Source organism: Brassica napus, chromosome C3 (genome assembly GCF_020379485.1).
Source record: "Brassica napus cultivar Da-Ae chromosome C3, Da-Ae, whole genome shotgun sequence".
NCBI classification, from domain to species: Eukaryota; Viridiplantae; Streptophyta; class Magnoliopsida; order Brassicales; family Brassicaceae; genus Brassica; species Brassica napus.
In genome coordinates, this window is record NC_063446.1 from 36,469,470 (window position 1) to 36,484,228 (window position 14,759).

The following is a 14,759-nucleotide window of genomic DNA, read 5'->3' on the forward strand; positions in this document are numbered from 1 at the left end:
GATGTATCTGTATGAGCGGTATATGTTCCATTTGAAGAAGATGGTGAAAAATTTAAGTAGGGTGGAAGGTTCTATAGTCGCACAGATGATCAATGAAGAAACTTCAAACTTTGCCGAGTACTACTTTCCAGCAGAAGTTCAGACCAAAAACAGAAGACCTGCTCGGCATGATGATAGAGGCGAACGGGCAACATATCATGTTACGGTTCCAGACATTTTCACAGACGTTCGACGACTTAGCGGAAAACCAAAGGACCGTCGACTTATTGAGCAGGAGCGCAGTAATTTGCAAACATATTTGCTCACCAACTGCGAAGATGTTCTTCAATATGAGAGGTAAATAAATTAGCTTACAAATTTTTATTTTAACAAGTTGAAATTTAAATCTTAATTAATTACATTATTGTCATCATATGTACAGGATTTTCATGGCAGAAAAGAGGTTCGAATATAGATACGCCACAGAGGATGAACTAGAAGAATGAAGCAGAGAAAATTTTCTGGATGGATGTTTACTTATGTGAGTGCTTTAAACAAATTAAAATATCATTTATCACATATTTATACTAATTTACATTTATTGATATAACATATATATGTGCTATTAATATAGGTGTCTGCTGGTTTGGCCAGAGGTGAAACATTTGACGATTGGATACGCGAGATGGTCGTTGGACCAAAATTTGTTATGAAGTCATATCCGAGATTTTGTACTCGAGGATATGCATTCACAACTCAGAAGAGGAGACGTTCGAGTACGACTTATGATGCTGGCGTTTGTTCTGCATCAGAAGATGATGTATACTACGGACACATACATGAGATTTTGGAAATCAAGTATTTGGGCATGGTTGGATTGCGCTGTACTGTTTTCTATTGTGATTGTCACGACAACACTCTAGATCGAGGTGTGAGAATAGATGCATTTGGTGTTACATCAGTAAATTCGAGGCGAAAGCTGCAATATTATGATCTTTTAATTCTTGCTTCTCAGACCGATCAGGTAATTAAATGTTAATTATTTAGAATGATTCATCATCATATGTATTAATTTATAATTTTACTAATAATTTTTTAAATGTTACAGGTTTGTTATGTCAAGTACCCCCGGGTAAGGAACAGAGATGATCCATGGGTTACTGTTACAAGACTCAACCCAAGAAGCCGAGTTCAGGGAAGTTCTGAGCTGGAAGACCCACTACAACCAAGCACATCCGGCAACTTAAGTGCAGCAGAAGATTTAGCTGGAGTTGGCCTTGTAGTCGATTTAACCGACTTCGGAGAGGAAGCCGTCGTTCACGTAGAGGATGAACCAGTGATTGGAGAGTTTCACCAAGATCCAGATTCAGATTCATCTGGTGATGATGACTCGGAAACAAACTAGCATCGACTTTTTTTTTTTTAATAGAAATACCGACGGAATTCCGAGGAAGATAAGGGTTTCCTCGGAATTCCCTCGGAATATTCCGAGGAAATTCCGAGGAAGTAGGGTTTTTAAACCGAAAACAACGTTTTGCGGTTTGAATAACACCTATATAACCCTTATTAAGTGTCTTAGACAGATTATGAAGTCAAAAAGTTGTTCCTTACCCTATAATAGACACTTTTCCGATTGTATGAACGAAATCCCCACAACATAAGAGAAACACTTACACACTTTAATGAACGGTAAAGGGAATACTTACAATTCGTTTTGAAATTTTGTTATTTCATGGTTTATGATAATCTATACAAAGAATCCTCAATGGTATGCATTACAATTGTATAAGAAATGAAATACGGCAAAAAAAATCGATGTTTTGAAACCCCAAACACTAGTTCCTCGGTATTTCCTCGGAATATTCCGACGGAATTCCGAGGAAGATAAGGGTTTCCTCGGAATTCCCTCGGAATATTCCGAGGAAATTCCGAAGAAGTAGGGTTTTTAAACCGAAAAAAACATTTTGCGGTTTGAATAACACTTATATAACCCTTATTAAGTGTCTTAGACTGATTATGAAGTCAAAAATTTGTTCCTTACCCTATAATAAACACTTTTCCGATTGTATGAACGAAATCCCCACAACATAAGAGAAACACTTATACACTTTAATGAACGGTAAAGGGAATACTTACAATTCGTTTTGAAATTTTGTTATTTCATGGTTAATGATCATCTATACAAAGAATCCTCAATAGTATGCATTACAATTGTATAAGAAATGAAATACGGCAAAAAAAAAATCGATGTTTTGAAACCCCAAACACTAGTTCCTCGGTATTTCCTCGGAATATTCCGACGGATATTTAAGTATCCATCGGAATTTCCTCGGAATATTTTCATTTAACCGGGTAAATATTTCGCGAAAATTAAAATTAGAATTCTAAGGAAATTCCGACGGAAACTATCCGTCGGACCCTAGGTTTTATAACCACGAGCCGCTTCTTCTTCCCCATTTCTCTCTTCTTCCTCTCCGGCTCCTCTCCCTCCTCTCCGGCGATCTCCCCCTTCTCTCTGACGATATCTCTGGCGATCTCCCCCTTCTCTTACACAAATCATGTAAGGACCCTATCCCACTCTCTTAGGTTCTATTTGTTAGGTTTTTGTGTAAATTTGATAGATTTTTGTTAGGGTGATTGGTTAGGATTGTGATTTGGTTGTATAATAGGTTTAGAATTGTGATTTGGTTGAATAATTTGTTTTGTTGAATTGATTTAGAATTTTTTTATAATTTTTTTATTTTTTTTGTATTTATAAAATCGATTTTTGTATATAAATTCGATTTTTGTGTATAAATTCGATTTTTGTAGTTTACAAAAAGATTTTTGTATATAAATTCGATTTTTTGGATTTTACAAAACGTTTTTTGTATATAAATTCGATTTTTTGGATTTTACAAAACATTTTTAATATCTATAAAACTTTTTTTGTGATTAAAAACTACTATTTGGGATTTAAAAAAAATATATATATATATATATATATATATATATATAAAAATTTCTATATTTATTAAACATTTTTAATATTATTAAAACTATTTTATGTAATTATTAAACTATTTTTTATTTATTAAAACTATTTTTTGTTCATTAGAACTATTTTTATATATTTATAAAACATTTTTAATATCTATAAAACTTTTTTTGTGATTAAAAACTACTATTTGGGATTTAAAAAAAAAAATATATATATATATATATATATATATAATATATAAATTTCTATATTTATTAAACATTTTTAATATTATTGAAACTATATTTTGTAATTATTAAACTATTTTTTATTTATTAAAACTATTTTTTGTTTATTAAAACTATTTTTATATATTTATTAAACATTTTTAATATCTATAAAACTTTTTTTGGGATTAAAAACTATTATTTGGGATTTAAAAAAAAAATATATATATATATATATATATATATATTTATTTTATATAAATTTATATATTTATTAAACATTTTTAATATTATTAAAAATATTTTTTGTAATTATTAAACTATTTTTTATTTATTAAAACTATTTTTTGCTTATTAGAAATATTTTTATATATTTATTAAACATTTTTAATATCTATAAAACTTTTTTTTGTGATTAAAAACTATTATTTGGGATTTATTTTTAAAAAAAAAATTAATTTATATATTTCTATATTTATTAAATATTTTTTTTTTAATTTACAAGTCTCATGATGATCAGACCCGGCCTCGACAGCGTCGTGGTCGTGGTGGTACGGGGAGCCAGTCTCGGGATTCCAACCATTTTCAGGATTCCCCTTCGCCCTACAGCTCCTACCATACATCTCCCTCTGCTGCACCCGCTCCTGCTCCTCTCGCTCCCGCTGCTGCACCCGCTCCTGCTCCTTCGGGTCCTCCGGGAGTGATGAGTGCTGCGGAGTTGGTTCGACAGCCCGGTCGTGACCATCTTCCCTATCTCACTCCGTATCCACATGGACGGGGTCAAACATGGTAGTTAAACATATTTTTTTTTCATTAAAATTTGATTCATTATTAAGCGTTTGTTCTTTTTATTAGGTTCAACCGATCCGGGAACGAGATCAGCGCATGGATCAACCGTATGATGTACTCGGCCCTCGACAAGGGACATCCGACTTTCACTGAATTCTCTACCGACAAGCAGCATCTGTGGTTTCGTCAGTTTGCGGTAAGTATTCTAATTTTTTACTTATATTTTTAATCTTTAATATAAATTTTCTACTAATTGTGTTTTTTTTTTCAGCAAGAATTCAACTGAAATTCCGATGAGACGCTTTTTATCTATCACCACTTCATCCATAAAGTTATGGACAACTATGAGAAGCCGATCCACGAGTGGAAGAAGAAGTGGGAAATCAACAAGGTTTGTTTTTAATTTATTAAACAATTTTTTAATTTATTAAACAATTTTTTTTATTTATTAATCTATTTTTTTTGTGCTAATTACTTAGAATGACTCTAATCATGTTAATAAATACTAGAATAACTCTTATAATTTTGTAAATACTAGAATAAATGGCAACACATACAAAATTACTAAAATACCACCCTTCTAAACACATTTACTTATTATAATTTATTAATAAAAATACATACATTATAATAAAAAAAAAAAGGAAACAAAGAAACCTGTCGGATCTTCTTCCTCACGACACTCTTCCATCTTCATCTCCTACCAATCTCCGACGCCACCATCTCCATCTCCACTCAACCTTCATCACTTCTATCTCCACCGTCAATCTTCTTCATCTCCGTTTTCCTCCACATCTCCATCGAGTTCGTCTCTGTCATCGGTGAGACAAAATAACTCGATTTCAAATCGGTCCTCCACCATAAATCGAGTTACTTGATTCTGTAAGACATAATCTATGCTATTTGAAGTTCCTTTTTGCATAGATTGATTGATTGCATGTTAAATTGTAAAACCCTAATTCCCAATTCAAATCCCTAATTCCCAATTCGAAATCCCTAATTTCCAATTTCGATTTATGATTTGGGTTTTCTCTGTTTCTCTATAAACTATTGTATGTTAGTACGAAATCTATGTTAATCGACTGAAAATTAAAACATCAATTGTGCTACTCGATTTCTCTATTTCTCATTTCTTTGTTTCCAATTTTTTTTTACAGGTATGGCTTCTTCTTCGGGTTCAAAGTATCCTCGTCGTCTCTATGATGTTGGCAAAACCCCAATTCAGAGTAGGACCATGAACCATAGTTGTTTCTTGGCCAACGTTCAAACCGTGCTAGAATCTGTTGGGGATGATGTTGTGTCTGACTTGAGGGAATCAGCTGTTGGAGTGATTGTGAAGCTGAAAGAGTTGGAATACACTTGGTCTGCCTCTTGCGTTCACCATTTTCTTGTCAATCAATTGGCCATAGAGAGAAGTCATGAGATGTGGTCGTTGATAGATTGTATGCCGTTGCGGTTCTCTCTATATGAGTTTGAAGAAATTACAGGACTAAATTGTGATCCTTTCGATAAGGATGAGATTTGGGATGTGGAGCATGAAAGTTTTTGGCTGGACATGAAAGTTCCGACTTCAGAAGGTCCTACATTGAAAGAGCTACAAGCCGTTTTAACTATTTGCAGAAATTGGTCTCGAGAGAAGCGATTGATGGTAGGTTTGTTGTGTCTGCTATGCATTGGGTTTTTTGGAATTTCGAGCAACAGTAGAATCCCTTTGCAATGTGCTAAAAGGGTGATGGACCCAGAAGCTTTCCAGAGATATCCATGGGGTCGTGTAGGATTTAGCAGCCTTCTTGAGTCTATTAAAGTACTCACATATGAAAAAAAGAAAAGTTACACACTTCATGGCTGTGTTCATGTTCTCTTAATATGGATTTTTGAGTCTGTCCCTGGTCTAGGAGAGAAATTTGGGAACCGGATAGAAGGAGCTTCTGTCCCTCTTCTGTCATGGCTGGGGTCTCGTCCGCGTATCAACTTCTCAGATTTCTGTGCCCAAGAAAAGCGAAATCATGGGAAGGTATGAAGAGAAGTATTATTTTTTTATCATCAAATTAAAATTTAACTTTTTACTAATCATGTATATTATTACACAGATTCGTGTGAGGCACATGGTTGTCAAGGCAATAGAGGATAGATATCCGAAGTGTGAAGATCATAAAGTGTCTACTGAGCTAGATAACATGATTCAGGACATCCTCAAAGGTCAGCTTGATGAAAAGTTTTGGGAAGTAATGGCTGCTACCAAATCCAAGAAGAGAAAAAATATTGTGGATCCACCTGTTGTTCCAGATACCATTGATGTTGGTACTTCTACTAAGCGAAAGAAGGACAAAGAGCATGTTGATGGTTGTCACGCATCAGATATGGTATGTAGCTATCTGAATGAATAAGTATCAAAACCTGTTATTTTTGACATGTGGCTGAACTGTTCTTTTGGTCTGTGAATTGCTTATAGGTTGTAGCTCACAACATCGCTATACTTGGATTGGTTGAATCGGTTAAGAACCTTAGTGCAAAAATAGATGGAATAGATGTTAATGTAGCTGACAAGGTTAGCGAGAAACTGGATGCAACCATACAAGCTAAAGTGGATGCTAAGGTCGGTTTATATGAGAAAGAGATGATGGAGAAGATTGCCATGTTGGTGGAAGACATAAAGAATCTGAAAGAGAAGGCTTATGTAAACATTCATACTGATGTGGCTAACTCCAATGATCACAACTCCATTGCGCAAGAAGAGGATGATGATTCTAGCAATGGCTTGGTATGTTTTCTGAGACTGTTCTTGTTTGTTATTTTCTTAATTAATATCACTAACACTTGTATTCTACTACACAGTCATGGATGATTGAGAAGAAGATAAATTCACAAGATGGTTTACCAATTTAGTGTGTTGTTAAGAAGGAGAAAAAACCAAGTAAGGCTATGGAGACGAAGGTGTGTAAGACCATTGATGTGAAAAAGAAAGGAAAGAAGATGAAGTGCCACTGAAGAAAGTGAAGAAGGAAAAAGCAATTGTCATCCCAGAACTGAATGACATATCCATCTCTTCAAAAGACTGGCAGCAGCATTTGCAGTGGGAAAAGAGTGAAAAGTGTAGACAAGCGATTGAAGCACTTACTTCAATTTTGGAGGAGCCTACACGTAGAAGAAAACCCCAGTTGACGAAGACTCAGCAATGGCCGTTCGTAGGGAATTCAACTGTCAAGCGTATAATCACTGGTGTCACTCCATCTACTGTGTCTTATGACCCATTTGCTAAGGTCGAGTCACAGAAATTGATGAAAGTTATGGACTTCATTAAGCGAGATTTGTAAGTGTCTTCTCTTGCTTATTATCTTCCATCTTATCTTCATATATATGGTGCTTGATTGCTCTGTTTTTTTTTCATTTTAGGGCCCAAGAGGAATCTGGCTATGGTGAGTTTAGCGCTAAGTTTTACTTAAAGATAATGGTGCCAAGAAATGTCTGGCCAACTGAAAATTACGGCTGGCTGTGTGATTCAGTGAGTTTTTCTAATCTGATTATGGGGCTTCACTAGAGTAATGGCTTACAGATTTTAAGTAGTTGTTTTTATTTTTACAGCACCTTGCCGCAGCAATGCTCATATTTCACAGACGTTCCATGCAATCCTCATCTCCATATGCCTCCCGTCGAATTGCATTTCTAGATCGGTGGTTTGTGAAATCATGGGTTAATGACTTTGAGAAACAGGACAAGAACTCAGTTGAGTTGTCAGATATGTACAGCAAGGCTTTCAACGGAGAATACCCGGAGCAGTTTGTGACTGGTAAGAAGTGGTTTAAAGATGTTGACAGCTTGTTCCTCTGCCACAATATTAATGGAAACCACTGGGTTGCTCTACACATTGATTTACTTAAGTCAACAATCTATGTATATGATTGTATTCCGGATGTGGTGAAGGCTCATAAGGACCTGCAGGAAGAGTGCAGGCCATTCACGAAAATGATTCCTTTGATTCTTAACAAGATGCTGCCTCCAACAAAAGGAAAGAAGTCTGAGCAGCAGTTTGCCTTACGTAGGCCCAAGAATGTTCCCCAGAATGATGACCCAGGAGATTGTGGTGTGTACTCTTTGAAGTACATTGAATGTCTGGCTATTGGATGTACTTTTCATGGCTTAAGTGATGAGATCATACCAGCACAAAGAATGAAGTTGGCAGCTGAGATCTATGAAGAGGTTGCAGAGGTTGATGCTGAAGGATCGATTTAAATGTTGCTGTCTGTTGTCGTATTATGTATAACTTGGATGATTTTTTTTGTAGTATCTCAGTACTTGTCGTATTATGTATAACTTGGATGATTTTATTTTAGTACTTGTAGTATAACTTGGATGATTTTATTTTAGTACTTGTAGTATTTCAGTTTTTATCGTATTGTGTATAACTTGATAAGCCTTGCATAATATTATGGCAATCAGAAACTAATGATTAAAGCATCAAAGTAAATGAAAAGTAATGCAGCACCAAAGATCAAAGTGCAAAAGTAATGCAACACCAAATATCAAAGTGCAAAAGTAATGCAACACCAAAGATTATACCACTGAATGTAGCACTAACCTAGATCAAAAAAATCACTTAAAAGGACATGTTTTAGAATTATGTCCCGTCTGGTTACAAATTTTACATGTGTGTTCCTTCCTTGGCCGCTTCTTATCTGCAACTTTCTCCAAAATAGATTTATGTCTTGATTTTTTTGGTCTTCCTGGTGGTTGACGGACATCAGGTGGTAAACAGATTTTCTTTGCAAATTCATCTGGAATTGGAACAGCATCATCTTTCGGCATAACTGCATTGGAATATGCATTGTAAAGGTACTGCTTCCGATAGTAACGGTGACAAAGTGATATACGTGATATCTTTCTAGCTTCCGCGGCGGCTATAGCATGGGCACATGGTAGCTTCTCCAAATCAAATCTACGGCAAGAACATGTCTTCTCAGTCAGATTTACAACATGTAATGATGAGACTCCTGTCACTTGTGATTGATGGCTGTCTATTGCTTGAACCTTTAGTACATTAGAAATAGGTATCCTGCCCTGCAAATGTTACAGCTTTAAATATTAGCAAAAAGTCTAACGAAACAAATAACCTGATTCAAATATATTACCTCCAACACCTTCTCTACACCACGCGTTAGAGAGGTCTTCATCAACTCAGCATCATATTTTCTTGTTGCAAACCAGCGTGTCATCATTAATCGGATTGACTCCAAAAGGTGAACAATGGGCAAGCTTCTAGCACCCGACAAAGCTTTGTTTATGGATTCAGCTATGTTACTTGTAAGGAGGTTATATCTATCACCTCTAAAATGAGCTCGTGCCCACTTACGTACATCAGCACGTTCCAAGTAAGCATGCAAATCTGGATTTAACTCTTCGATTCTCTCGAAAGTTGCTTGAAATTCAGTTAACCTAAAACAGTAGGCGGCTCTTTTGACCAATCCAAACAAATCACGCCCTCTGAATCGTAACAAGATGTTTTTATATAAGTGGTATGTGCAAATTCCCCTGCTTGCCAATGGATATACCACTGCAATAGCTTTCTCTATTGACTTGTGCCTGTCAGAGATTAACGCCAATCCTGCATCATCTGGTATCACACGGCTGAGTTGGCGGAAAAACCATGTCCATGATTCATCATTCTCTGTGTCAACCACAGCAAACGCAATTGGAAAGATTTGAAAATTACCATCCTGTGATGTTGCAATCAGAAGCGTTCCTTTGTATTTTCCTTGCAAAAACGTTCCATCAACCACCACAACCTTCCTCATAAATGGAAAGCCAGCAATGCTAGCGCCGAATGCAAGGAATAAGTATTTAAATCTGTTTTTTGTATCAACTTCCAGTTGAGTTAAAGTTCCTGGATTTGACATTCTAATCATCTGCAGGTAAGTAGGTAATTCCTGATATCCATTCTCTGAAGAACCCATTACGAGATCTCTACCAGCTAGAAGTGTACGGCGAGCTTTCCAGTAATCCATCTGCATTATACAAAAACAGTAACCCATTTAAAAAGAAGTAAAGGTCAGACAAGAAACTATAATAGATGCATAAATGTAGTCGACCTTGGTTCCAAAGCTCAAATTCATAGCACTAGAAACATGACGTGGCAAAACAGATGATTCAACCCCACCAACATAGTCTTTGTACAAGAGTCCAAGAATTTCAGGGATAGCTTGTCGGGAACGAGATGAACGTTCTGTTACAGAGCAGGTATGTTCATCTACATATACTCGGATAGTAAACTTTGAAGACTCACCTACTGGGGAAGCTCTAAGATTCCACGTACAACCTGCTAACCAACATTTAACATGGAACAATTTTGTTGTAGATCTATCCACATCAAAATCGAAACGTTTGACAACCGAATGTATCTTCAGACGTGTCTCCAATTCATCTTTTGAATCGTAACTTTGCCCCACTGCAAATTTGAATGAGCGCAAATCATCAATACTCTTTGGAGACTCTCTTTCTTGTGTTTTAAGGAGTCTAGCATAAATCATATTGGTGCAAGATCCCGGGGCTTCTTCTACATGGTTTGGTGGAAGACCGTATGTGGAAAAGTTTTCATCATCGGATGTCGCTCCATCAGAATCATCACAGTAATCGAATCGATCACCCTCTTCGTCTGTATCTTCTTCGTCTTCACACAACAGGTAATCTCTTTCTAAGGGTTGTTTCTGATCTTCGACAGCTCTTTCCCCCACATTTTTTTTCACTTTAAACTCTACACATACTCGAACATTCTCAACTTTGCAAAGACCCAAGAATGCATGAAACTGCCGATCGTTTCCTATTTTCACAGGTGGTGTATCGTTGCTTTGTTTTTGTAGATTCCGCTTCGGCAAAACGTACCTCAGGTCCAAATCGTTTTCTGCAAAATCTACTCCGTAATCCTCAAGTATGATTTTCACAAAATCTTCAAATCGAGTGTCTTCATTAGCAGCAACCAATATGCTCCCTCGCTCATTATCTACTTCAAATAACCACTTCGTTTTCTCAACTTTCCACTTCCCACATACGAGAATTATGTTTTCCATAACTCACTTCGTCAATATGAATTAAAAGATGCAGTTGTAAATCACCATGAAAGTGGACCACGTTTTGTTCGGTGAAAGGTAAGAAAAAGAAGAAGACAAAGAACGTAAAACCTAATTAAATTGAGATCTCCTAATCTATTAGTTATCTATTAGTTTAAACCAAGGTTCTAAATTGGTATAACTTAATTTAAACCGAAAATAATTATAAACCAAATTTCAAAATTAATTAAAACCGAATTCAATCAATCTAAACCCGGATCCAATTTAGATTAAATCAAAATTATTTGAATTTAGCCACTCTAGTAATTAAAATTTATCACAAAAGTCTGCCGCCAAAGACAGTAATAAAACAAATCTGCCACCAAGTGTATACAAAAGTCGATCGCAAATTTAAATCGGGTACACATATCTTTCATGAAAATTTATGTCTATTACCGATAAACATATCTGTTGAAAAACTCTGACTACTTCAAAAAAAAACTGATAACTTCAACAAATCGGTTACTACATATGACAGACTTTTAAAGATAAATCTTTCAACATTATTAAATCGGCCACACAAATCTGCTAACTTAAAAACATCTGCCGTAACAGAAAACTCGGCCATCAAATACATGGCAAATATAAATTTTACAACAGTTTAATTTAACAGATTTATCTTCAAATAGATTTGTTTTTCGTTAAATAAATCTGCCGTCGAATTTTTTTTAATAAGTTTAAATGGCATTTTTGTAATATTACTTTTTGATCATAACTATAATCAGGGGTATTTTTGACCAAAAAATATTGTTAGTAATTTTAATTTTTTAAGAGTTATTCTAGTCATTTCTAAACTAATTAGAGTCATTCTAGTCAACTTCCCTTTTTTTTTTTATTAAAAGGTCCCAAAGTCGATAAACAACACGGTCTGGACGGACTCCACCTTGTGTGCGCATTGGGATAAGGAAGAGACGAAAGAAACTTCTTCCACCAACTTCACCAACCGGAGGAGCGACCGTAAAGGGAAGGGCGTCTTCAAGCATAACTTGGGTGCTCAATCTATTGCCTCTCTGGGAGATCGCATGGTAAGTTCAGTCGCTTTTTCTTCAATTATTTAAGTTTTGAAATTTTATTTTTTGTGCATTTCTTCTAATTTCTAATGTTTCTTTAATTTATGTTTTTTTCAAGGCGGAAGAAAATGATGGCGAGCCGTTTGATGATCTCGCCCTAATGAAGAGGGTGTATACCAACAAGAAGACCGGCCAGATTGATGACGGTTTTGTGAGGGATGTGGTCAGCCTGGTCCAAACTCAGGTGCAAGACGAAGTGTCTCAGCTTCAAACCGAGGATGACGATTCGACGGCTTCGACAAACTTGTCCCGGTTTCGAATCAACGAAATCGTTGAATCCGTAAGTTCTTTTTTTTTAAGTTCAATTCATTTATTTCTTGATTTAAATTTGGCTATTTTCTATTTCAGTCGGTTTCAAAGAAGAAGGGACGTTTGGTCGGTTTGGGTCGTCGCACCCGGTCGGTTCCTCCTTCTTCTGCACCACCGCCCTTTGTTGATCCAGAAGTACTTACGGCTCAGTTGAAGGACAAGGATGATCGCATATCTTTGTTGGAGACCCAGATGGCGGCTCAACAGACGGGCTATGAGGCACAGAGGAGGCTGAACCAGCAAATGATGGAGATGATGCAGAGGATGTACCCGAACGAGGTGTTCCCGAACGTGCCAGACCCGTAGTTTTTTTTTTAACTCGGAATGTTTTATTTTTATTTGTACAACTTTGAATATTATCTAATATGTTTTCAATTTTAATTTTAATTTTATATTTTCGAATTTAAATTTCAAAAATTTTATTTTTTTAAAAAAAATTATTTTATTTTTTTAAATTCTGAGGAAATGAACTCTCGGAATATACTGAGGGACATGTTCCTCGGAATTTTCCGAGGGCTCCGTTCCTCGAAAATTCCCGATGAAAATTCCGAGGAACATTTCGTCGGAACTTCCGAGGATTGGACCATCGGAATGTCCAGCGAAATATCCCGAGGAAGTTCTCCCTCGGTATATTCCGAGGAGCTTTCCGACGAACTGGTGGTCCTCGGAGTTTCCTCGGAAATTTGTTTCCTCGGAATTCCGTCGGAAATTTCCGAGGAAATTCCGAGGAAAAATAAATTTCCGAGGAGTTATTTCCGAGGATTTGTTTCGTCGGTATGTCGTCGGAATAACGTTATTCCGACGACATACCGACGATTTTTCCCCTCAGTATGTCGCTGTTTTCTTGTAGTGATTGTCATGTTGTCACCTCATCAAGAGTTTGTATAAAATATAGACATCCAAAAGTAAAAATTTTAAATTAATGAATTACTAGGTGTTTTGCGCATACATGATCGTTTTACTAATAATTAATAATATATGTATTATGATTTAAACATCATGATAACTTATTCTTTATATTCTTAATCATTTTTGTTCTCTTCGATTTTTATTTCGATCTACGTCTTCTTAACACAAAGGAAAGCTATAAAACTATGAGACCATAAGAGCATAATTACATATCAAATATTCCACACAATAAAGTAAAGTAAGAATATGAACTTTTGGTCTCTCTTAATCTACTTTGTATTTTTTAACCATAAACATGAATTAACTTACCAAAGAAACATTAAAATACACAAAATCCAAATAACAACAAAATAAATAAAAATTAAATAAAAACTAAAGTTCGATGATAATTTTGAAGAATTTTTTTTAAAAAACGAATTGAGATAATGACAATATTTCATTGGTTTTCTTGATCAAAATATACATTGACTTATCTTAATATTTCATAAGTTTACTTTAATAAAAGAAACAATAGATAATGATAGTTTTATTATTAAAGTTAATTTATGGTTAATTATATAATGATAAATCTAATTATTCATTAAAAATATATTTACTTTTATCCGTTTTAGAAACTAAACCATTAAAGACATGTTTAACATGATTACATAGACAATTCTCTAAATTTAATATCAAAGCATATTTTTCTTATAGATTAAATAGTAATAAAACATACAAGTGAAATAACTACTCAAGTAATTCATAATACCTAATTCATAATTCCAAATTTCCATGTAACTAAACCGATTTGCTCCTAGTATTTCAGACTCAAAGAAAGAAGAAAAACATAGAACTCCAACTATAAAAAAAACAAATATCAAAAGTACATAAATATAGATGTCAAAAACTATAATCGGGACAACTTGGAATGAATGAGAAAATTAAAACTATAGAGTTTAAAACCTCTTACATCATATGAAAATAAGCATTGGTCCTAACTTTTTTAAGATAATTATAATTGTAATTCCAATTAGAAAGTTTGAAATAGTTATGTTATTTAAATTAATAAATTAATGATTTAAGCTAAAAAAATAATAAAAATCTTGTGAAAGTTGAAATAATTATAATAATAATTCCACTTAGAAATTTTGAAATATTTATTTATTTAAATTAATAAATTAATTAGAAATCAAAATATTTATATTATTTAAATAAATAAATTTATGATTTAATCTAAAAACTAATAAGAATATGAAAAATAAGCAAAGTTAGCTAAAATCATGGAGAATGTGACAAATAAGTAAAATCACTTCATAAATAATAGTATAGATTCTAAAAACTTCTTTTTATTGTTTAAACTAAACTTACTAGCAAAACATTGAATAGCCCATAGATTTTTTATAACTACTTTATTTTCAAGCCAAACAAAACTTTGACATTA

At 34.5% G+C, this 14,759-nt stretch overlaps 3 protein-coding genes across 3 annotated transcripts; 2 read left to right on the forward strand and 1 right to left on the reverse strand.

Moving 5' to 3' along the window:
- Nucleotides 1-4,374: 4,374 nt before the first annotated feature.
- On the forward strand, nt 4,375-6,923 carry LOC106385887. The gene is made up of 3 exons (XM_048751197.1): nt 4,375-4,836; nt 5,112-6,317; nt 6,407-6,923. The coding sequence occupies exons 2-3, from the start codon at nt 5,961-5,963 to the stop codon at nt 6,797-6,799; spliced, it is 750 nt and encodes a 249-aa protein (XP_048607154.1). The 5' UTR covers nt 4,375-4,836; nt 5,112-5,960; the 3' UTR covers nt 6,800-6,923.
- LOC125583046 lies at nt 6,824-9,012 on the forward strand. The gene is made up of 4 exons (XM_048749589.1): nt 6,824-6,839; nt 6,916-7,264; nt 7,348-7,456; nt 7,537-9,012. The coding sequence occupies exons 1-4, from the start codon at nt 6,824-6,826 to the stop codon at nt 8,182-8,184; spliced, it is 1,122 nt and encodes a 373-aa protein (XP_048605546.1). The 3' UTR covers nt 8,185-9,012.
- On the reverse strand, nt 8,444-11,012 carry LOC125583047. Its single transcript, XM_048749590.1, has 4 exons — nt 10,038-11,012; nt 9,081-9,953; nt 8,692-9,009; nt 8,444-8,530 (listed from the first exon to the last, which is right to left on the reverse strand). Exons 1-4 carry the CDS (start codon nt 11,010-11,012, stop codon nt 8,444-8,446), a joined length of 2,253 nt encoding a protein of 750 aa, XP_048605547.1.
- Between the last annotated feature and the right edge of the window lie 3,747 nt (nt 11,013-14,759).